The sequence below is a fragment of the Ischnura elegans genome, chromosome 2 (assembly GCF_921293095.1).
Source record: "Ischnura elegans chromosome 2, ioIscEleg1.1, whole genome shotgun sequence".
Lineage (NCBI taxonomy): Eukaryota > Metazoa > Arthropoda > Insecta > Odonata > Coenagrionidae > Ischnura > Ischnura elegans.
This window is the reverse complement of record NC_060247.1, coordinates 132,907,223-132,933,528: the sequence shown is the minus strand read 5'-3', so window position 1 is coordinate 132,933,528 and position 26,306 is coordinate 132,907,223. Positions and strand designations below refer to the sequence as shown.

The 26,306-nt window shown below is 38.1% G+C and overlaps 1 protein-coding gene across 2 annotated transcripts in view; it reads right to left on the bottom strand.

Moving 5' to 3' along the window:
• Positions 1-26,306, bottom strand: part of LOC124154653 (thyroid adenoma-associated protein homolog) — a 36,493-nt gene that overhangs the window by 5,720 nt on the left and 4,467 nt on the right. The window contains exons 2-7 of one of the 2 annotated variants that reach the window (XM_046528507.1): positions 9,596-9,691; positions 8,705-9,493; positions 8,409-8,581; positions 5,304-6,466; positions 3,290-3,432; positions 2,462-2,800 (exon numbers count right to left, since the gene is read on the bottom strand). In XM_046528507.1, coding sequence (XP_046384463.1) covers positions 2,462-2,800; positions 3,290-3,432; positions 5,304-6,466; positions 8,409-8,581; positions 8,705-9,493; positions 9,596-9,688 — 2,700 coding nt within the window. In that variant the 5' untranslated portion in view covers positions 9,689-9,691. Of the gene's footprint in view, positions 1-2,461; positions 2,801-3,289; positions 3,433-5,303; positions 6,467-8,408; positions 8,582-8,704; positions 9,494-9,595; positions 9,692-26,306 lie in introns of those variants that run through there. The other variant, XM_046528508.1, reaches the window with a different exon arrangement.

The following is a 26,306-nucleotide window of genomic DNA, read 5'->3' as shown; positions in this document are numbered from 1 at the left end:
CAGGCTAAGCTTAATCGTTTTTTTTTATATAAAAGAGGATGTCCGTTTGTCTGTCCACTACCCATTTCCATACGGCTGCATGGATTGCTGCCAAAGTCTGTACAGAGGTGCATCTCATGCTCCCAAACCCCGTAGTGCTACTTTTAGTTGCATCCCATGCCTCCTTAGTATCATTTTCTTATTACCGAACCTTGCAAGTGTGCTTAGCGCCACCTAGCACCCATTCCCCACATATGCTTACTCTCCCACCTTTCAATAATATCCCCATTCACCCTGCCATGTTTATATGACTTCCAATTCCTATACTGCCTTTTCTCGCAACTTCACCGTTCTAAGGTAAATGGCCCACGAAGATCCTTGCTGACCTTTTGACCGTGCATTCCGATGAATCATGTTTCTTCATATGGTCTTTCATATTTTCCCATTGGGAGATCAATATGACCATGAATTCAAAGATTTAAGTTTCCCCGTCTCCTGGTGCTAACCTTCCCGAGCAACGCCGGGTGGCCGGCTAGTATCCTAATAAACGCGTGTACTGGTCCAAAGAGTATTATATGCCCATGCATTTACCGGAAAGAATTTGCTTTAACCGCTTGGAAACTATATTACGACATTTACTCTTGAATGACAGCTCAAAAAGTGAAGGAAGTGACGTCTGTTCAAAATCAGACTATTTTTGACGATGTTTGAAACTGCCTGCCAATTTTTTGGTGCCCTGGAAGAAAATTGATCGATTGTTGATAGCATGGTACCTACCTTATTATAGGAAGCATTATGCAAAACAATATATTAGGGAAAGCTAATTCATTTGGCTTTAAAAATTGGGCCTTAGGTGCCAGTGCTAACATTTCAAGTGTACTCCGGTAAAGATGCCCATAAACCTCGGCAATTTGGTCTAAGTGCAGTGGTCTAACGTTGTTGTACCCCTTTTAAATGCTGCTAATGTACCAAAAGATATTGGATAGGAGTATTTTTTATTATTAACTCACTTTGGTGAAACTCATTGGGCACCTTGCTTCTATAAATATTTGTGCAAGTGGTACAATTCAGGGGAATAGAGTAGAAAATTGCCCTCTCAAAATAAAGTTAATGATGAAGAAGGAAGAAAGAAGTGCCTATTGCTTTAAAAGTTATTATAATGCTCTGCTTGTCAGGTGAAAAGGTTATTGTGTCGTCACTATTGCATCAAACTATGAAACATTTTCCGTCGTTGCTACAAATGGTCAAGAGAGAAGAAAAGCAAGATTTCTGTAGCTCAGCCAACAGTTTTCCCATCTCATAGCCTAGGGATGGGTGGAGTTGATCAGCTGGACCAGTTTATTGCTTCATATAGGTCCAGAATAAGATAGAATAAATGGTGGTGGCTAAAGTTAGCCTAAATGCGTGGCTTCTTTATCGAAAAATAACTGAACAGAAAAAAGTCTCTTTTGAAATATCGACGGTCACTTACCTTGATTATGCTAAAAATGTTTGAAAATCATCTATCCATGGAAATCAAACTCATGTTCCCATTAATTCTGTTAGATTTGGTCGCCTAAAACTATGGCCCCAACTTATTGTTATCTAAAGACGAAGAGTAGACTGTAAAGGGAAAGCAAAATCCTTTTGTAATAAATGCAATGTTAACCTTCATCCAAAATTTTTCTAGGAATATCATGTAAAAGTATCAAAATTTATAATGTTTCTAGTTTATATGCTCTTTCTGTATCATCTCTTTACATCAAATCACTGTCATGATTATTGTACTCATTTATTAAATAATTTTTGCAAAACTTCCATAGGAATGCACTACAGCAACCCACACTACTGTCCCCTGTGCATGGCGTCCGATATATCGGACGAGCTGTATTATTTAAACTATTGATTGTAAAAATTTAAAAATTACATAAATTAGTTAAAATGAACCTTAATAGCCAAAATAATAACTTTTTAAATAAATATTTGACAAAAATAACTTTATGCACTAATGGGTTAAAATATGAAATAACCTTTCACTTTGGCCCTAAGGAAAATGTTAGATTTTCAGTTTCTTCCTCAGTGGCATTACGATTATGAATTCCCCCTGAGAGCTTCAACCCTTGCGACTTGGTGTGTTCATAGATGAGGGATTCATGGCTTTGACATGACCCAGACCTCTCTCCCTGTGGCAGTTGCAAGAGGAGAGAAAAATATAAGATTTTTATCCTAACCATTATACAACCTAAACTACTCCAGTGATATGCATGTTGTTTCTCCGATATCCTTGAGTGTATACCGCCAGCACTACGAAAAGTTCTTCATCCAGGGACTCCTCTCTCATCATTCCTATACCCTTTTTCCTGACCCCTGGCGGCTGGACCGGAAAGAGCTGGTCGCCAATCAGAGGCGCTGTCCCCACCACCTCACTATTGCTCTCCATCCCCATCCACGCCCCTCTATGCAGCCGACCATGCAGCGGAAGGTATCACAATCAAAGCCTTACCTTTGGATCAGCTGTGATCAGCCGGTGCACTAAAATAGAGAGCCCGGCAGATCGGCGAGTGATTGAGGCACGTGCATCTCTTGCCACAAACGTTCTCTCCAAACACTCAATCAACATCTTCTGGGGCAAATCCTTCAACTTCGCATTTTGACTAGAGGCACATGATGTGGCAAACAATGACAAGGACTTTCCAGCCGACTCAATGGCTCCTTTGTGACGGCACTTTGTCAAGACCCGCACCAGCAACCGACCGCACCCCTCCACCTCACTCTCACTCAGAAAAGGCTCCGAGCTTGAGAGACTCCTAGCACACAGGGTACTTGCAAGGGCACAGCAGACCTGGAACAGTCAACCATGCAAAGAATGTTTTCAAAAAACACTTCACTCAATGCAGAAAATAAAAACATTCTTACATTCCTTAAGCAATGTTTCATTGTACCAAGTCCGGAGTGGCTATGCAATGTAACGTAATAAATTTGATTCACCAGGAAAGTATAAAATCATGGATGAAGAAAGGCGGTTGGTTAAACCTTTAGGTACATGCACCCGGGGCCACGAGAAAACTCCTTTCCTTGACATTAATGATTCTGGAGTAACAACGGGACTCACTCGAGATCAAGTCTTGTAGGAGGTGAACTTAAAGAAAAGCTCAACCACACCCTTGTACTCCTGAGCGCACAAAATTGCTGACCAAGCCATGATTGAAAATGGAAAAATATGGAAAACAAACCATCGATCCAGGGTTGCAACCACATCTATCAAGAAGCAACTATTAAATCAACCTCAAAGGAAAATAAGTTGATAGATAATGTCTAAAAATGCACTCACCTTCATGTTTAACCAGAGGCAGTTAAGAACCAATTCTGAGACACTGGGCTCCACCCCATCCCCACAAATACCCAAGCATTTGATGCTCTCACTCACAGCAACGTCAATGGCAAAGCCCATTTCAGCAAAAGATGGAGCCACCTCTATAAGAAGGAGTATTCACGCCAATAAGTAATATACTATTCACTGAATTAAAAGAAACAATCTATGCGCTGCCTAGCAAGGCATAGAAATTCCTGCTCTGAACAGCACATAGTTAAACACTAGATGGGCCAACGCAGTCATTTGGACCAATTTTATATTTGAAATGGTCTTATTCTTCAACTGCTATGCCATTTTACTGACGCATGTACCAACTCATTTGCTCTTAGGGAGCAATGTCTCAGTCTTTTACTCGTTTAAGTAGCAATGTAGTCAACAATTAATGCCTCATACATATCTTGCACACATCTACTGACTTTAGAATCTCCTGTTGATACATTACAACTAGATAATACAAACTATGTAAATTATTCTTCACAATCATCCTTAATTACCTCCAGCATTTATTATTTATTGCATATTATTTTTAAATTTATCAAAGTAACCAGAAGCATTTCAAAGATGCACTGTTCGCGCCATAGGAAGTCCTATGCTGTAAACACCACTCACCTGATTTGTTGTTTGTTGGGCGCCCGTGTGGGCGAGAGTTTAATTGTTTTAAGTATTGTTTTCGTGTTTGTTGGCCGTGAACGGCAGTTGTGAATGAGTCATCGTGTAGGAAGGATCTCAAGCCAACGCTGCCTGAGGAGGACATCGACGGGAGCCCGACACTCAGGTGAGTGGTGATTTTGGATGGTGTGGGACTCCCGGCGCATAATAATAAAATACACAGTCCACTTTTTATTTCGTTTGATACTCTCTCGTGTCGTGTCGCATACATGCACAATATGCTCTCCTTGACCACTCCTCCTTTCTTCACCAAAGAGTATGACCTGCCTGTCTTACTTAAGAAATGCTATGACCACCCACTCCCAATAATCAGTAAAAGTAAACAAAATCATAACCCTCCATAGCATAATCCACATGGTTGCATATTTGCTGTGGATACATATATTGAACTTTATTTTTCTACATACTTTAAACTTATTTTAAGCACATACAATTAAGTAAATGCCTCACTATACATTTTTTATAGTTCACAGCTGGCAATTCGGCATGCGAGTAATGAATGGGCAAAGAAAGGGCAATGACGATAAGGGTAAAACTGCCCCAAACAACTCAAATAATTTCCATCTAAATTATCTTTTGTGCTGACTGGGTATATTATAGCAATAACCCATTTGTGGCAACAGATTCCAATTTGAGAACACGCATTAAAGCAAAATAAGCTACAAATACTTTTATTTAACGGAATTTTCACTTTTCTAAGATTTCAGATTTTAAGAATCTAACCATGTAAAGAAGGGAAGGATAAAAAAATAATGAAAAATGATAAAGAAAAATTTAATTGCATGCCTCTGATTTTAGAAAACCAACCCAAAGTGACTTAAAAGTTAATAATTAACTTAAAATTGATAGGTAAATTCTAACTTAAGCTTATAGCCACTATTTCCCAGAAAAGTAACCTTATCTTTACCTATCTGATTTTTTGAGGGATTAATTGCAATCAGTTCAGTTCTTGGGTAAAATTCTCATTTACATCCATTTAACTTAAGGGTATATGAAACAAGCAAACAGGAAACCAGTAAGTAAGTACATATCATCGTCCACTATGGGAAATTTCTAAAATGTATACACCAACCAGCATTTGCCTTGATTTCCAAAGCATTCATTCAACAACGCTCAAATTGATTAATTCCTCATACTGCAGTCAGCAATTTCAGGAAAAACTTAAGATTTAACTATGCATACCAGAGACCAAATTTTCTGAGAAAAGTCCATAAAATGCATTGCAAAAGATTCTTAACCAGAGTTCTCAGCAAGACTAACAGGTTAAAAGAACAAAATGTTTCATACATCTGTACATACATACCCAGTTGTGAGTGGGGTTTAGAGGACAGGGCTTCCAAGGCAAACACACTCAAACCATCAACCAATGCCAGGAGCGTTGCCACATGCTCCCTGCGCAAACCCAGACGGGCAAAGGCATCTGGACAGGAGATTATTCGGTGGAGAGCACTCAAGATTCCATGCACAGGAGCATGGAGTGCACCCTGCACCATGTTAGCTTCCAGCAGGTGCCTCTGGTGCTCAGCCTGGGATAAAAGGTCATCCACCATCCCAGCTGCACCCAGCGCCCCCTCAGCGCTGCTCCTCCGCAATCTCCAATGCATGAGGTTGTCGACCAAGACGGCACCACTTTCTACCTCATAAAATAATGAGGAGGTACACAGGGTCATAGCTTTGCCCCACAATGCAATCAATAGGCTATCGGAAGGCTCTACAAAGTGCTTCTTCAAGATGGCACTGGCAGCATCTCGCACATCGGCCACGGAGTCAGTGAGGGCGTTCAAGAGGAGGGAGTGGACTTCGGGCCCCTTCCAGTCTTGCTCACTCACTCCATCTCGGAATGAACACTCACACCAGTCAGTCCTACCCAAAGAACGTCCTTCGCCATGACTGATGCTATCAAGCACCACCCCCAACAAAAGTAAACAAGTTATTCGTCTCTGATAATTGACTCCCGGCACAAAATTATCGATGATATATTTCAGCAGCCAATGGAAAAAATTTATCACTCCCTCAGAACCAGGCAGAGCTTTCACTTGATTTCCAAAACACAATGTAAAATGCACATCCCTTACGCGGCAAATAAATATCTTAAAGGAAACAACTATGACCTGTCGAAGGCTGGAGCTGTCAACATTGACGTTTTCAACCACAAACAAGCGCACCATTTCTATTTCACTTTCAAATGGCAGGGATGTTGTCTTTGTGCAGGCACAAACAGCGGCAAATGCCTCCCCTCGGACATCGTCACATATGTGGGCTAGACAGCCCTTGAGCAGTTCACTATCTATCTGTTCCCAAGGCAGAAGGCCAGTCTTGCGGCCATGCTTATAGAGTGCAGCCACAGCAAACATTGATGGAGGGTTGACTTCACCAGTAACATCATGCAGCAATTGATTTAAAACCACAGGATGGGTTTTTAACGTAACTGGCATCCAGTAGCTCATTAAGTTATTCATGGATACTCTGAAAATTAATTTCAGTATCAGTACTACAATATCATGAAAATGATTAAGTCTAGAATAAATATTTATTTCAGAACACAGAACCTTCTATCTGATTTTCAGCATATAATTTCAGTTGGCAGAAATCTTTTAAGAAAAATTCACTTCCCTCATAGATACCTTTTAGACTAATTGTGGTCAGAATACGTATTTACTACTTTAACTCTGCATAAGCATGTATTTTTGCATTGATTCTGAAGCTACTTTTTTTACTTTGATTTTATTCAAATTTAAGATGTACCTAATTTGTTTCCATTTGAAATTATTAAAAGGAAATACAATGTGATTTTAAGTGAAAATCTCCATTATGCAGATAACTAGCAGTAACACCATAAAATAATCTCAGGAATAAAGGACTCAGAACAGTGGTAGCAAGGGTCAATACCACAGCCCCTATCAGTGCTGAGGGTTCTCAAGTTGGGAAATTTTCCCCATATTTAATGCAGGGCCCTTAGAAGGAAACTTGCATGATGCAGTCAGCAGAGAAACTTTGAAGTCAGGTCCATACCTTGTCCCTCATTGAACCATTTCAGAGACTGGACTGTCATACACAAATAATATGCTAGGTGTTCATTCCATTGTCAGCAGCAAAGGCGGATCTAGGGGGGGGGGGGGCACGGGGGCACGTGCCCCGCACCCCAGACCCTTAAAAAGTATGCAAGATTTTTAATACCGTGCTGTTATCATTGCGTTTGTTTTGTAGTATGGGGTATCCTTGTGCCCCCACCCAGAACAAAATCCTGGATATGGCCTTGCTTGTGCCCCCCCCCAGAAAGAAATCCTGGATCTGCCCATGGTCAGCAGCACTTGTTTCCTTAAACACTCTCCTATCACTCAGAGCCAGCAATCGCATGCACTGCCTTCAGCCCTTCCGGTTTGCTCCTTTGTATGGGACAAATCCGTAAATAGAAGCAGTGACCATTGGTACAGCATTTCCACTTTTTCCTCATCGCACCCATGACTGTAGAGTGCCTAAACTACACTGATTATGATCCCCAGAGGTTATTATTCTCATAAAATTCATAAGTACTTCATCACCATGAAGTTAAGGCTTAAGATAATTACAATCATAGCATTTGAATGCTGCTTTGCTGCAAAGCTACCCACATAACTGTAAATAAAACAATAGGGATTTTGGCTTGAAATCTCAGCGAGATGTTAAGATGGGAGAGATAACTGTTAAGGAACCTGCAAAAGATGTTCAAGGGATAAGAAAGTTGCCAAAAAAAGAGCCATGGGTAATGGATAAAGTCTTAGACCTCTTAGATGTAAGAAGATAATACAAGAATTCAAAGCTAAAGGAGGTCAACTCAAGTGCAAAAGATTCGGAGCAAAATAAGCTCCAAAGCTGGAGTTGGTTCTAAGACCTCATAGCCGGCAGACTTTTTTGCCATGCGCTCTCCACTCAATTCTTCAAGAAATTTCGCTACAGACCATTCACTCACAAAAAAAGGGAGCCAGAAATGGCTCCAATGGATACTTGCTGCTGCCCTCCACTGTGCAGCTATCCTTGCTTCTACTAAAGTTAATAACCTAGATATTTTACTAACTATCCTTCACAATGTATGACTTCCTTTTTAATACCTATTGTAAAGGGTTTGAAAACCCTTGCCCAAAAAGCCTTCTCTCACATACATAGTTGTATTTATACCATGATTAAATACTTACATGAGAATAAATCTGTGTACCATTTTAGATCCTTCAGTCCTGTATTTAAGCAACTATGGTTTTTCTGTTCCACTTCTGCCACTATCATTATATGTACCATGTACTAGACTTCAAATTTGATTAGGGTCTACAGCTACAGATGCCACATATTTTTCTCATTCCACGTTGAGGAATAAATAATTTCCTTCCAGCACGAAGATGATCAACGCAGTACATCAGCATTTTCTGGGACTCACCTATCTTTGCCCTTCAACACACATTTAAATGGCAAATAAAAATGTTTCTGCCACTGAGCCTCATCCATTCCCTTAAGAAGGCACCGGTAGCAATCTGCACCAGCTGACACCAAGTGAGTATATGGTAAACTATACACCAGTCCATCCGGGATGCAAGGAAATTCATTTAGCCCCTAGAAAATCAAAGGATTGTGTACACATAGTACATACATAGTAAATAGCATTCTAAAACCATTTGCAAGTCATGAATTGGATATAAGGTCATTAAATGTTTCAGTGATTAACAAAATATGCACCTCTTTCACTCCAAACTGACAAAGCAATGATGTCAGCATCAAATATTTTGACTTCATCCTCCATGGTGTCTCTTGTATTACTATACCCAAGAAGCTATGCAGATTCATGGAAATTTCTTGGGATACACTGGTGAAGGTGAATTTCAACAAAACAACAAAAACCATCCTTAATATTTCGACATTTTTATCTTTCACACCAGGAACTGGACTTTCTGAGTTACAACAAACAATATTTATAACTCTCTTACAGTGAGAAACACAATATTCTTCATCAAGCAATTTGCGCATATACATCTCAACCATTCTATTTAACCAAATTGGAATTATTTTGAAAGAGATATAAGTAAGATCTGTGTAAGCATTACAATGTTTTTCTAAACAGTCAAATATAATTTTAAATGATGACTCAGTTATATCAGAAGAATTTGAATCATAACATGATGCCATGGAATCAATGTCAAAGCATTGTAAAATTGACAATGACAGTGCAATACGGAACTTATCTACATCTTTTATGGGGACTGAATTGTCCAGTCCAGGAAATACAGGAGGCAGCCTCAGCAAGGTGCTGTTACAACTTGTGCAGACATTAAGAATATCACAACCCTCATTGGTTTCAATACTACTTTTGAGAAAGAGACAGAAAGCAGTTGAGAGTAAAACCTGGTCCTCTAAGTGAAGGCTGCCACTAGCCAAGACACCCAGCATTATCTTTAAGAGCTCAAATTTACTTCCAGAGTCCACATGAACACTATCACGGCAGGATCTCTTTAGAAAAACCACAAATTCCTGAAAGTATGTAGCATAAAAATAATGTTAAGATCGCAAGCTATAAAACCAAATGTTAGAAATATATAACACCATAATTCCAATGAGATATTTGTTTTTTACCCGAATTTTTTCCTTGCCCACAAAATTTTCCTTAGATTGAAGATCCATAAGATACTTTGAGAAGGCCATGACTTTGTCTCCATCTTTGTCCATTTTCTGAAAAATTTAACTTGGTAAATAGTCTATTGGAGGATAAGGAACACCAATAGCATACCTTAAGAATTGTGAATTTTGGAAGTAAAATAGAAATCAAAAAAATTTGAGCTGATAGCATTTCAGCCATACTGTAAAAAGTAAATAAAACAACCTAACAAAATTAAAAATATCTTTAAAATTAAAAACTAAATACTAAAAGCTTTAAATACAATTAAAAACAATTTCAACTTAAGCAGCATCGCTTTGCTACATACATATCCATTTTTTTCACTTCATGGGTTTTCCGAGTTCAGTCAGTAATTTAAGTAATTAATTGATTAAACTTTTTTCTTGCCAATTAGATGATTAAACTTTTCTTCATGCCATCATTTCACTTTATATTTAAAGCATCATTAGAAGGATTACCAAAATTGTTGGCAGACCATTAAATCAGCAATTTTCGTTTTTTTCAAATACTGATCAAACTCTGAAAACTTTTAAAGTGAAAAAAACATATTATTTTAAGTGGACAAGAAAAGAAAAAGTTTGTTTTGATGATGAATGCATGCAGAAAATAAGCAGTTGCCTTCATTTCCAGCATCAATAATTACCTTATTTATGAGAAATGAGCATTCCCTACATAAGCTTTTCAAAAGTCTTGAAAAGAGTTTTCGTAGTGTTTTCTGACCGGCACTTCTGACACCTTGCATTAGATTCACACATTTCATAAAAAATTTTTATACCAAAATTCAATGTGAACACTAGAGGAAACCTCAATCACTTTCTTATCATTTATCAAATCAAACTCTTCCCTTATACAGCAGCAAAGAAGTTTATGTTTTTTAGCCATTTTTACATGTATCATCCACTTCAGTGTCAAAGAAAAATCAAAGAGAATACATAATTTCCAAATTATCTTTACTAATTCTATACCCTTGACACCAGTTTCCAGCTCGTTCAAAACCAATATTAATCTTCGTGTTTTACATTAAATGAAATTGGCACATCAACTGGATGGAGTACTGTGATTTTTTTATCAAATAATATGGCAGGGAAATGAATGAAAACCCATAATATAGACATAGTATTATGTACATATTATGAGATCAATAATTCCTCAGAATTTGCACTGACTTCATGTTTCTAAATATACATTTTGATATCTGATCCATCCCTATGCGTACTGCACATTCATTACGTTTCAGGAGCATGCAGCTTTTTGAACAAATATATGTATATGGGAGAAAAATGATAAGCCTACTATCTGCTGGTGGTTCATGCTGTTCTCTGTTATGCTAGAAATACATAAGTTCTGCGACAACTAAATAAACACATTTTAAAGTCATACATACTTTGTCTGCATATTTAAACAGTTATGAAACTAACGGTTGTCTCAATTGTTGCTGTATATTTTTTGCACATATGTATATCTATCTCCAAGAAGAACAAGTTTAAAAGGTAGAGCATAGCTTGAAAAAATAGCCTAAAATGAGGCCAACCCCTGTAAAAATCATCAATATGCCCACTAATACTACAAAAGACAATTCCATAATTGCCACGAGATGCATTGTCACCTACCACTCATTTAAATATGTACATATGTATTTACAAGTTGCTACTAGGGTGGCAACTTGTAAATTGCAGTACACTCCCGACTATCCGGGCTAATGATGGGGAGAGGCGGCACGATTAATCGGACATCACGGATAATCCAAACTTCACTTTTATTTCTTGTAATTTTCATAATTTACGCAAATCATGTCTATTATTACTTATGCACATTGTCAATTATTTTAGATTGCTTTCCGAAATCGTTAAGAGCTTTCTCTTCCCGACCACGATCTTTTCCACGGTGATAACGTGAATTGCTCTCGTATTCCTACTGCTACGTGTAACACTTGGTTTCCGAAATTCACGCACGTGGCTGCGAGGTCACGGATTCAGAAAAGTTGGAACGAATGCTTCGAAACCACTGAGCGACGTCGGACCCTTCATGCCGAGTAGGCGCTTCTCACAAATTGACCGGAATGCAACTGCTGCGGGCCGCGGATCCGTAATCACTCGATCCCGCACCGCAATGCTTCGAAAAGCACAGAACTCCCATGAAGGTAACGGGCACACAATTACGCCATCGCACAGTAGTGGTTTAAGGAAACCAGGACTTAAGGCTAATTGCCTATGCAGGCGAGTGCCTGGCTATGACTCATGCTATCTATACTTCCACTGCTTTCACTTCTACTATTCCATTCCTCTCCAGTTTGGCCTTGACTGGTAACAGCATAAACATTCCCGAGTGCGACGAAATCTCCGGTTCCCTTGGGCCGTATTCAGTTGCATGCGATGCTCCGGAAATGATTGCACATTTGCCATTTGAAATGTACAATTATTTTATTTGTTCATAAAGAACACATAAAATGTCGAAGGGCCGTGAACTCATGCACAGATAATCCACAACCCGGATAAACCGAAGCCGGATAATCAGAAGTCTGCTGTATCTCAGATCATATCCCTGATGGCAGAGCGATCTGAATTTCATGGTAAATAATCCCAAAGAGCTTTTTACAGAATTTACATTTTTGAAGATATAATCTATCAAATGAATAACTTTCACATGTTATTCCTCATGAGTGCAAATAATCTATAGGGTGTATATGATTTTACTCTTTCCCGGCGAATAACTTTAGAAAAATCTATAGGGTGGTTTCCTATTATTTTTTTATTGCCTAAATCGAAAGATTATTACTCCTGGAGTATGTATTTCACGCTTTTAGATTTTTAAATGACGATATCTATTTTTAGCGATTAAATGAAAAGTGAAAATTTTCAAGCGTGCAAAAACGCGATGGCTAAGTATGAATGCCGGGAAATCTCCGTGTGATGTCGTTCTGGTTCCCGCTGCCGCAAGTAGGGTGACCTTGGGGTGAGGCTTTGAGCGCTGATACGACGCAGGATGCTAGCAGGTAGCAGAGTACCCTGCTAGCTGGTAGCGCTTGGCTTAAATAAGGATTATTAATACCTTATCAAACGAAGAAAACTTTCCGACCATAGGCAGTTTTAATAGGTGATTATTAAGACATGATTCCCAGAGCTATGTGCCTCATGCATGCATTGGTAATCTCAGACGATGTAAAACTCCTATCTACTCGTATAGAAACTATAGGTCTCTGTGATGTCACGTGGAGTGGCATCGCATGGGTGCCAATCTGGCCTTTTTCAAATAAGGATAAAAATTGACCATTGCCATTCATCTAAACCGGTATTTTTAAACCAAATAATTTGTATATTATGAATACACTAATGGTGGGTAACGAATTGCAATCAATGCCTTTCGTTTTCTTTGATGAAGGAAACTACCCTATTGCAAATATAGAGAATAAATGGATCACTCTGCACTCATTTCCACATGAACGGCAGTGAAAAGCACATCACTGCAATAGGAAAAAAATACAGGTCCAGGGGAATATCTTCCTTAGGCAACCAATGAGCAAAACGCACCCCAAGTAGCAACATCTATCATGCTTCTATAGAATGGATTGGAGCCCCACTTTTTGTAGTCCCTTTGAATATGCAGATGAGAATATTCTTTCCAATAGTGAACATGTTTCTTTTACTGACATTTGTCTATCACTCACCTGTCACCTAAAAATGTATATCAAATGTTTACAAAGAATAATTTGTGGCATTTTGTTGAATATATCACTACATTTTACTCCAAGCTTCCCACCAGAAGGCTGGACTGCTTGAGGGGCTGCAGCATCCAAGTATAAGTAATATATGTATATGACCATTTAGGACAGATGGAGGAGGTGAAACTGAAGAAAAAAATACTATTTTTTTGGGCCATTTGAATGTAATCCAATATCATCGATGCTGTCCATCATTCCTCTACCTTTCCAGTGGCACACTGTTTCGCAATCAAAGCAAAATTATTTGTGTGTGCTTCAAAATAGGGCTTAAAACCACTGGTAACCCATGATAAAAAGAAGAACACAATGGTAATTTCCACACTTTTAATGTCACAACTCAGCAACCGACCATGGTTTCAACACGTGTCATTTTCAAGGTGAAAATCCAGTACTCTCTCGGTATATATACCCAGGCCTTTATATTCAAACCCAAGCATAGCGTTAAAAATTCAATTGAATTATCAGAGAAAATATCTAATATAGTTCCCCCCCCTAACGCTAAACTTATCTCTTTCAATAAGACTAATCTGTTCACGTCCGCTCCAACTGCTGAAGCTTCTAACTTGGCCCTAGACTCATTCAAAGACGCTAAATGTGACCCGGTGATACTTAAAGAGATTGAGAAGCTTCTAAACTTGTGTCTGTCACAGAACTATTTTATTTATAACGGCAGTTTTTACTTACAAAACACTGGCCTTGCTATGGGATCGCCTCTCTCCCCGATTCTTGCTGAAATAGTCATGGACAATCTGGAGTACAAACTATTCAGCTCTGGTAACCCCCCTTTTGACTAATGCACTCTATTGGTTTAGATATGTAGACGATATTTTATGTTTATGGACGGGCTCATCACGCCAATTAAATAATTTTAACAATATTTTAAATTCCATCCACAGAAATATTAAATTTACGACTGAATTTGGAGGAGACAATATCAATTTCTTAGATTTAAATGTTTCCATAAAAGGTGGTAAGCATGATCTATCCATATATAGAAAAGAAACCTTTACTGATGCTATTATTCCTGTAGATTCTTCTTATCACCACACACATAAGTTAGCTTCATTGAGGTGTATGATCCACCGGCTAATGAATATTCCTATGACAGTCCACAACTTCAATTAAGAACTCCAAATTATAAAAACCATTGCAGGAAGAAATGGCTTCAATACCGTGTGTTTAGACAAGATGCTTAAACGCTATCGCTCTAAAAGATCCACAAAGTTACTGACATCACTGTGTATGGTCCCGACAAAAATCACCCGCTGGGTCAAACTACCCTTCATTAGAAACATTTCCTATAAACTCCAGAATGCCTTCCCTAAAAATAATGGCAATGTATCATTTTATAACCCTATGACACTTGACAAGATTTTATTTAATTCTAAGGACAAATGTAATCGAATGTATAAAAGTGGAGTATTTAAAATGTGACAATTGTGGAATTTGTTATGTTGGTCAGACTGGAAGAAGGTTCAAAGACAGAGAGAAGGAACATAGAAGTTTTATATACAATGACGGGAAATCTTGTTTCGCTAATCATTTATGCCTCTGTAACCATTTTAGCAATTTTGACATACATATTTTACATTGTATTGACAAAGGGCTTAAACTAGATTTTATGGAAAAATTCGAAATTGCCAATAGCCAGGATGGACTTTGTAACGATGTTTTATTTAATACTGACTCTCCTTTGTTAAAATGCATCCCCATAACGTCAAAACCCTGACCTTCACTCCGATCCACTCGATGTATGTTTTCGTCCTTCACTCACTTGTTCACCAAAAACCATTTCCCCTCCCACTTCCGCACACCTAATTCCATATGGCCCCACCTCCTACCTTGGCCTGGGTTTATATACCGAGAGAGTACTGGATTTTTCACCTTGAAAATGACACTTACGTGTTGAAACCATGGTCGGTTGCTGAGTTGTGACATTAAAAGTGTGGAAATTACCATTGTGTTCTTCTTTTTACCATGGATACAAAGAACTTCCATAAAATCGAGCCGGATACGATTTTATACGTTAAAACCACTGGCTCATGTTTAATGCCGTTGGGTTATATGTAACAGCATAACTTTTAGCCCCATCACCTACACTATAAACGAGCTCCACTGTTCAGGATAGGACCTCCATTCTTGCCAGAAATTCAAATTTGAAAAACCCACCAATAGTGATTATCCAAAGTAAAAATACTTCCTCGGGTGATATTGCATTCCTTCAACATTTTCATCAGCTCATAGATCAGCCTTGGAAAAGAGATCCATCCAATTAGGAATAAGAATGTTGTTTAAGCCTACAATGTCAATTTTAACCCTTCAGTGCCATCCTATGCACTGGGTACCGACCCCTTAAACCTTAATTTGTTGCCCCCATACGGCCGCGAACCATTCCAGCAAGTTCTAAAATGCTTGCGGCCGCTGTTTGCAAAATGGTTCGCGGCCGTATGGCGGCAACAAATTAAGGTTTAAGGGGTCGGTACCCAGTGCATAGGATGGCACTGAAGGGTTAAAATTGACATTGTAGGCTTAAAAAACATTAATCATGAAACAAGAGGAACAACCTGTTCAATTCTGTACCACTAGCATGTAAATATTGTCATCAGGAGGAAAGTCTTTGTCGAGGGAGGGGAGGGGGTGGAGGGGAAGTCTCTAGCAAGTGGTGCGGCCCGTACCTCAGTGGCGCCACGGTGCGGGGTGGCACCCTGGGGGGTGGATTGCATTACAACGGATGATATCTCGTAAACGCTTAGAGATAGGTCAAAACAAACAGAAAATCAGCCCTAGTGAACTTTAATTATGTTTTACATAGGGATAGCACTTTTTCTGCTCCAAAAAACTCAATTGAGGGTCCTCAGTACTTAGGGCCCTTGGGGCACGGGTTGCTGTTATTTTAAAGTAACCAAATTTTAACATATGAATATAAACCTCATTTGGATCATTTTAAGACTAGGAAAACATAACTTTTCGTAATTCTGAAAAATAAGGGCCGGCCTAATGTACACTGTATTTGTCACGGTATATATTCTTTCAGTACGCAGAATGTTACACCTTTCCAGGAAAGAAATAGCAGAATGGAAGTGTCCCAATTATACATTTCCAAAGCGAATCAAATCAGTGGCAGATTAACACATTCAGTAAGGAGCATTTCAATTGATGTAGTCCTGTCCATGCCAATCTATAGGCCACGTCAATCGACGCATCCATTTTCTTGGCTAGGTATTCTTTCCTTTGCTTTCATACGAGGCTATTTCCCTTTCAACATGCTTCCAACTACACATTTTACCTTCAGTAGGTTCTAACAAATGTGATATGAGAATACTTTTTGGATAGCTGGTATTGAACCTTTGATGAGTTCGTCTTTTCGAGTTTCTTATCAAAAAATTGATCAAATTCTGATGACTAACCACGAAATTGGTTCTGCTTCCATCCCTTGTAATAATTGTAAAAATTAAAAGGTGGTAATCATTAAGCAAGCTCCCCAACGAAAGTTTTTATTTTCCTACCTTAAAAAAAATGTTTACGAAGAATTGATGAATGCCCAAAAGCCACTTGTCTAGGCCTTTCGGACCTCTGACACATTATCATTGAGAGGTATTGCAAACTTAACACTTTCAGTGTGGATGACATATATATATGCCATGAAGGCTTTTCCACTCAGGCGGAAGACATAAATGTATGTCTTCGGGAGTTCGTTTTTCCACTGGTCACTAGGGTGCTCCGAGCATGCATAGCGTTACTTTTTCACCCTCCTGTAGTTCGGGAGTAACCTTACACCATTGCGGAAGAGTCCGTTTCTAGTTCTACGTGTTCCTTCATTTTTAGTGTTTTTATGTTTACTTTAGTGCTATTTTTGAAACAATTTTGGCAGGTTGAGATTTTTCTTTTCATTTCCTTCACCTCTTCTACATTATTCTTATCGTATATATCCCATCATGTCTTACAAATGGATTATTTTTTTAAATTTGCTTTTTTTACCTTCCTTTTTAATTTATTCATATTTTATGTCCTATCACAAAAGTTATGATTAGACTAACTTTTTATTTTATCTCCGTTTCATACTCACTACATTATAAAAAAAATGATCTTAGTGCGGTGCTTCAGTTAATTATGCTATATTTGAATTTCATTTTCTAGGAACTTTTTTTATTATTGTAGATTACGTAAGTCCTGGGTGATTTTTTTGGGTGTTTTTCCTACTTTTACGGCATATTTTCTTATTCGTTTCTTTAGGTCAATTACCAATCCTCTATTCATTTCGCTTTTATTTCATTTTCTGAGTTATTCCTAGTCTTGGGGTTAATTGCAGATTTTCTTCCTTTTTATAAAAAATAACATTTATCGCGTATGCAACACTGCATTACATTATGTACAGTATTGGTCTTCATTTTTTACTCGTGTATTTATTTCCTTAGCTTCGTAAACGAAATTGCGGAAATGAATAGATAAACTCAGAGGCATTTTAAGCATTATCTACGGCATTTAACCATTATTTATTCCCTTGAAATAGTATTTTTATCTTATTTTTTTATTTATTCATATCTTATGTTCAACCACAAGAATTATAATCAGGCTTAGTTTTTGTTAATAACATGTATTCCCTTCTCAAACCTCACTATTTCATTTCAAAATGTTTCAATGCAGTCCATAAGGTCGTATTTTATACTTTATTCATATTTTTTAAAATCATTATTGCAAATTACATTTTTTTTACATATTTTGGGTTTTTTTCCAAATTTTACGACATACTTTCTCAGTCATTGCTCCACATCAATTACTTGTCCTCTATTCATTATGGCGTTTTCATTTTGTAGCTTAGTAATACGTTCTAGTGTTAGGTACAGATAGAGGCCGTTTTCCAATCCACATAGTATGCACTCATTCCCTTGTTCCCTTTATCCCTTGCACCCTGCTCCCTTACTAATGCTCTACTGGCGCCATAAAGTGTGAACGGAAATAATGCGAACTGTTGACAGTAACGAAATGTGACGCGCGGGGTAGTGTTAGGACATTTAGTGGTTGATTTGAGAATCAATTTCATCTTTATACTTATATTTTTGCATGTGAAGAGCAAGAATTCACAATGCCGATATAATGTAACGTAGAAGAGCTCACATAATAAACACAAAATTACTTAAAACTCCAGTTCAAGATTTCTGAGTTTTCCATTGCCGCCATTTTTACGTCCACTTCCTACGAGGGGAAGGTAGCGAGGGAGCATCCGCGTTCCCTTGCTCACTTACCCTTCGTTCCCTTGCGCCCTCGCCAATTGGATCCACCCTTGCTGTCGTCACATCCGTAAGTTGACGATCGAAAAGTGCACGAAGGGTGAATAATTGCGAATTGGAAAACGGCCAGAGTTACTTTTCATAAAAACTAACATATTAATCACATATGCAACACTCCATTACACAAATTGTACTATTTTGCTGGATAATTTTTAAGGCTCAAGGTTGGAGTCCCTCCCTACCAGCGGCACACCCAGGGATTATTTCAACTTGCAAATGATATTTTCTTTGAAATAATCCTCTTGTAGTCAGAGAAAAATTCAGAAAGCATTTTCTTCCGAAATCCTTCACCAAGGGCCTTCACTAAGAGCATAATGGGTTGGACCATTGGGCAGGGAGAACTGGAAACTTGGCTGGGCCTTCTTCTCCACAAGGGCGCAATTAGGGTTAACATGATTTCTAACGATTGGAGGAGGTCAGAGTTAGTGAAAGTACCAATATTCGGGGAGAAAATGTGCCGTGATAGGTTTTTAGGAATTATGCAGGCTCTTCATTTCTCCGCTAACCATGAAGGCATCCGTAGGACAGTGACTATGATTTGCCCAGAATGTGAAGGCCAACCCGGGCTCTGTCTAAGGCCTTGCTTTCAAATATATCATAAAAATTTGTAAGAATTTTTATTGAAATGTTTCAATTTTGCAATAGCTCTGAGATAACATAGATTTGCTTTGATTAAAAATATGTTTATTCCTTAATTTTATATTTTTCTTGCCGTTCATTGTGTCTTCTACTTCTGCGACTTGAAAACATTAAATCTACTGCCTTGGAAACAAAAAAATTACACATAAAGACTAATTCCAAGATATTTTTGTCATTAACCTAAGGCATCAACGGTAGAAGAAGTACTATAAACAGAAATTTGAAAAGTTTACTCCTTCATACAAGTAAAATTGCATGTGTGTAATGCGGGTTACGTGAATTGTCAATTACTGGTGACGGGTGGCATACATGTATGTCATTAACGTTTTTTACAAATTGCAAGAAATAGAAACAAAAAAAATTGCAAATTCTGTTGTATTACTTCCAACACCACCGTTATGAAGGAAAATCACCCATCTGTCATTGGAGGTTACGGCGAAAATATCATCCGCATTGAATGTGTTAAAGGGGCAGGAGAAAGTAAATAGTGATGGATCTGACTTGAGTAACCAACGGGCCCAATTGAGATCTTTTATGAGATTGATTGACGAACAGTATCACCCAGAAGAAGGACATAATTTTTTTGGCCATTGGAGACCCATTTCGTTCATTGATCATTGGAAACTGAAGTCTGTACGTACATCACCAACAACCTCGGTTAGTCGATCGTGAATTATTGGTGACCAAAATCAGTTGTTCTTGATCAACATTAGATTTCCTCACTCGATCAATACAAGAGCTTGCAAATGAAATTCTACACCAAATTCGGTCAACCCTGGTTTTTTCAATTACTGGGTTCAGTGATCAATTACAGAGTTCTATCCAGAAAACAACATAGGGGCCATTACATTTGAATCATAATCTACTTCACTAGCATATATTTTAATCTCTATAATTTTTTAAGTTAATAAATGAGTGCCAAAAGTATAGGAAATTCATTCATTACCTATAATTTGATAGACAAAATAAATGTTATGTGTAAATTTCTACCCAGCTTAGTAGTTTTGGATGAAAATTATGTAAAATATTCAGATAAAATTCATCAAAAAAAAGTAATGCTGTAATAATTGTGGAGCATCAAGAAGTAGAAAACTATGAAATGAATTCCTTCAACAAGCATTGGACACACTTTTAGCCTCAGATATTATTTTCATAATTGTTTTGAATAATTAATATTTGGTTTAAACTAGAGATGGGTCGAATAGCAGATTTCTCGAATTCGAATATCGAATTCGAATATTAAATCATTGCTCGAATATTCGAATACCTCGAATTTCGAATACCTCGAATACTAAATGATGAATGCCGGAATGTTTGACTCGGTTGCCTATGCAGCAGGCAACACAAGATTTTGGGGAGTAATTTTGATTTACTTTAAATGATTCGAACAGGAATTTAGCTGATTAATGAATATTTTAATTTTATGGAAACAATTGGGCATATAATTAATTCAACTAACATCGCTTTACCCCCACTTCTGCTGCCAAGTGCTAGCTGACAATCTGAGGCATTTTGCAAAATACAAGCTCTTTTCCACCGGATTTTCTTCAATTATTTTCAGTCCATCTTTGGGAGTTCTCACGAGATAAGAAGATGAATTGGAATTGCTATCAGGGAGAAACCAAATATTCTGTGAAAATGTCCCTTTGTCTGGGACTGTAACAATAAAGATTTATAGCACCACTCATTAATTGTAACTTGATATATACTTTCGGAAAAAAATACCACATCAACTTCCGAGAAGCTCTGCTGCTCATATCGAGTTTCGCCAGAATGCTAAGTCTCCGTCGTATTTTCACATATATTTCTTTGCGTAAAATGCTTAAATAAACTCAGAAATACGTCGTGTTTGGTCTTATTCTTTTTTAAATTACGCGCACATTACTAATATTTCAATTCAATAAAGGTGTAACATCAATTGACGAAAGTCATTCTTAGACACCTTTTGTGCTAATAGATGACTCATTCAGCGGTTGACCTCCACAGAAATGGAGAACTTCGAAGCTGGTAGGAAAAAAAAAGGTCAGTGGGGGAGAAAAGGGAGGGCCGGAAACACGTTTCTATTGTTCTCGTGCAACCCGGTATTTTTTCGAAGCTAAGGTCTTCGTAATATGATCCCTGCGCGAGCTGTGACCTTTTTTTTATTTCGAAGAAGAGGAAATCCTCATAGGGGTGGGCTAGTGCTGAATGGAGAGGGATACCGGATCTTGGGAAATGCGCTAATGTAAGTATCCCACGGTACTCACACAGCAGTTGACCTCCAGAAATGGGGAATTTCGAAGCAGGTAGCCAGAAAAAGGTCAGTGGGTGAGAAAAAGGGGGAGGGCGTGAAACACGTTTTTATTGTTCTCGTAACTCGATATTTTTTTCGAAGCAGGTGTCTTCGTAATGCGATCCCTGCGCGAGCTGGGACCTTTTGTTTGATTTCGGAGAAGAGGAAAGCGTCAGAGTGGGTGAGGCGAGTGCTGAATGGAGGGGGATAGCGGATGATGGGAAATGCCCTAAGGTTGCTATCCCACGGCACTGAGGTTCTCCTGGTGGGGGGAATCGGGGATTTTCGGATTTTTTCACCCGACCATTTTCGGTTCCCCTTGTCGAACTCTTTTCACCGCTAAAATCCACGAATTTGATGTAATTCGTCAACTTGCGTAAAACGGCGCTGCGAGCACTAAATGACTACAATTCTCTACATTTTTCCGAGTCAACTACCAACGACGTGCGTGCGACAGTGTATGACGCGAAATTCGAATACTTTCTAATATTCGAGGTATTCGAGTATTCGCGGATACTATTCGCACATCTCTAGTTTAAACTAATGTTAAAGCTTATTGGTGGTACATAGGTATGCATACGTCTGTCATGAAACCTTAGTAAATATTTTCCCACTGTTGATTGACTTGGCTTTTATTAACAAGGACAACATAAAACCTTCTCATAACATAGGAATGATATCCATCCTAATCAACACTTTTACAAATGGTATAATGTTTTATTAAAGTCCTTATAGCTGTTATGATAGTGTATCCAGCAATACATATATGTATATTTGAAAAATGTTCTGCTAAAATGTTTTATCTTTGTTGAGTACAATCAAGGCCGTAGCCAGGGGGGGGATCAAGGGGGATTGACCCCCCCGAAATGAAAAAAATTAAATACATAGATACTTTATGCTCGTTTGCTGCTCACACGACGATATTATTTAGTGGTGCATGGACATCTAGTAGTCTAATGCGACTTAAGTCAATAATTATCTAAGCGAATTAGTAGGAGTAGTGTGTGTAGTTGTAGTGCAGTGTGTGAAATAATAGTGCTGTGAATTAGTAGAGAGGTGAGTGACTTATGAGCCTCCTGAGGGACCGCAGAATTGACATCGACACCGAAGAGTCAATTCATTTGGTCGCTGCAAAAAAAAGCCAGAAGGCTAAATTCAATTTTATAATAATATTTTTATATTTTTCTTTAAGGGTTTATAATAAATATGTATATTTAACCGTATATACTATTTTATTTATCTTATAAAAATAATTTTATGTTTGTCTACTATTCCATAAACCCCCCCGCCCCCCCCCCCCGAAATTATTTTCTGGCTACGGCCTTGAGTACAATCACTTCCTCTATGTGAAAGAGCCCAGACTGTCTCATGGGTCCCCTTGCATTTGCTCGTCCATTCCCGTAACATTTTGTGCCCTGAGTTTGAGGTGGCCAATGTAATTCAATGTCAATGTGGGTCAGTTAGGTTGGGGAATGTGCCCTTGAAAATACAGTTCAGTGACAAAATGAGGCAGGCAAAGGCATGTGGGTTAGAATAGGTAGCCACAGCAAAAATAATAGTTTATTGCATATGCTATCCCCTACATTGACCCTCATCAGACCCAGGGCCTCTTGCACAGCCTTAATTATCACATTTTCATGACCCCACTTTATTTTTTGTTGGTCCTTCCAGCCAAAATCTTGCAACTCAAATTTAACCCACTCCCTGATTAGCTATCGACTTGAAAATTCCAGTACTTCTCAGAACAGGGTGACCATGCATTCCTACACTATTTTTAGGTCTTCAGAGGCAGTACGAGCTTCCTTAAAGGGAATTAACAATTGTATTAATAGCTCAGCAGCACGGTAAGTTTCATGGATTTAATTCTTTGCAACACAAGCAGGTGCCAGCACAACAGCAGTTGTTTGTGCCTATGGATCAAAAGATTCCAAGTTCATATTCTGGTTTCGTCATTACTTTTTCTATTTTAAATATTTTTTCTATTGCCACTTTTTTGTTAAATTTGTCATCCAACATTTCAGGCTTTGCTATTTTGCTGTATAATATTTTTTTGCTTGTGACAAGTGTAATAGCTGAAACTATTATTTATTTACTCTTTTGTTGAACTATCTCTTTTTATGGGCCACGATGCACTATAATTTCATGATATTCAAAATCTCATTCATTATAAATGCATTTATTACTTTAAATTCCTATAATAAACCCTCTAAACTTTTGCTGCCATTGAATAATTTTGCTAAAAGATACAAAGAATGAATTCAGATGGCAATTTTTCAACTTATAATCTTTCCAGCAAACATTATTAAAAGCATAAGATGATCAAAGAATACAAGAAGTGTTTTTTTATACTTTTTCTTCAGCAGTTCTAAGATCCCACGTAATTTGGCACTTTGAATAATATTGATCCTGATTGACGTTAGTACTGACCGATATCAATTGTGATTGACCAATGTGAATCACTATAGTGACCGACGATGGACCATTCATGATTAGCTTACTCAAGTGAACAGTGATCGACCACTTGGCCCATCATACATGTAACCCTCCCCCCAAAAAAATGCCCTAAATCTACCCTTGATCTAAATGGGAGTTAAACAGTGTGTTGAGAAGTTGCAAGAATTTTCAGCTCTTCTTTTATGCGGGATGGGAGAGCAAATTTTTGCCAATATCCAGAGCGATACTTTTTGTGCTCAGTTCCTCTTTGGAAAAGTGATATCTAAGAGGAGAATGTTGGGTTTGTTTTAAATGAGTCTCATTATTCTTAATTTATATTATTCTTCACTTTCTCCTTTCACCATGGTTTCGTCCCATGATATTCCACAGAGCCTTCCTTCAACATATTACCCTCTGATTTTTCCCCTCCCCATACAGTCAGCCCTCTTCCTTCTGCTATTCAGTCATACTTCCCTTCACTCCTTTCAACAAATCCCCACCTCCTCCAAAAATTTGTACAAATGCAACTGTCACTCCAAGGTATGTTAGTTTTTTTTAAGTACTAATCAAAACAATGCAAGAGCGTTGGAACCATTTAGGTTCAATTAACAAATTACATGGATGCTACAAATGTTCGTTTACTCTCCCAGCCCATCAGTGTTAAGATTCTGTAAAGTTGAGCCAGGAACAATTATATTAAATATTTAGTAAACAAAGTTTTGCAACAAATAATATCTTAAGAGTTTCATTAATTAATATTAATCAATATATTAAGAGTTCTCTACATATGCTCTGAGAAAAAGATGAAGACAAAAGATGTGGATCTACTTTCCCGGTCTCTTGAAATTTCACCACAGTACTAAGTATTTCAATCGCTAACTGCAGAAAGGTATCACTTCCAAGTTGGACGATGTTACTTTTTTCTTTTAGTTGTTACATTATTCTTTAAGTTGTTACATTTTTCTTTAAGTTGTTACTTTTTTCTTTAAGTTGTTACTAGGTGCAAGACTAAACATTTCCTACTAAAAAGAAACATTTCATCGTAATATGACATGTTTCCTAAAGTAGGAAGCATTGATTCTTGTACCTAGAACCAACTTAATGAAAAAAAAGAAAAATCGTCCAACTTAGACATGATGGCTTTCTGCAGTTAGCCTTTCATATGTAAGTATGTGTACCTACATCCTACCTATATTGATCCATCTTGTAGCAAATACTAGGTGGGCTACCAAAGATACAACACTGAATATAGATCTACTTCGTCTCTTTTAGTACTGCCCACTTCAAACTGGTACACACGAAGAATGCCAGGGATTTTTTGGCCAATTTGACAATTCTAATCAGAATTTCATAAAAATTTCTATACATATGAGTGAGTTGAAGCTAATTTTTTTTTTTTAATTTTTCACTTTTTATACTCACCTTTTGTAATCCACTAAATACTCACTGAAGTTGTCATCTCTTCAGTGCAACTTGGGAACAATACTTAATTTCACTATTTATTTAAAAACACCCGGCCAATAGATCAATACGTGGCATTCTTCGCACATACCCTTCCAGCCGATAGATCAGCCGGCTGGCTCTTAAAGTGTTATGCAAGTAGTGATGGGCTGCACTGTGTGAGTGAGTCAGTTTAAATGTGTGACTCAGCAGATTGAGCTGTGAGGCGAGAGAGTCTTATTTGGTGAGTCGCGACTCCCTCCACACACACTGTGCGCTGAAGTTGTGCAAGTGAGAGACCCGGCTCTCACGACTTCCCCCTTAACACTGTGCATGTTGGAGTAGTGTGCGGCAGGAGTTGGAGTCCATGCGCACAAGAATACCTCTGCACACAATCATGCATTTAGGAGTGTGAGGCTCATCGCATGTTAGACAGGTCAAAGGGAGCACATGGCACTTTTTGCAGGTAGCTCACTGTTCACCTTTTCACATCACTCGAAAGATTCTCCTGATTCATTTTCTGATTGTTGCTCTAAAGAATCCCATAAAAGCCTTATTATAATTCTACTTCCTGCATCGTACAAATACAGCACAATAGCGATTATCCGGGCTAACGAGAGGCGGGACGAATGATCGGAAAACATGGATAATCCAAACACTCACAGTAATGGGGTGGTTTCCTTCATCAAAGAAAACGAAAGGCATTGATTGCGATTCATTACCCACCATTACTGCATTCATAATATACAAATTATTTGGCTTTAGAAATCCCAGTTTAGACAAATGGCAATGGTCAATTTTACGTCTTTGAAAAAGGCCAGATTGGCGCCCATGCGATTCCACTCCACGTGACGTCACAGGGACCTAGTTTCTATATG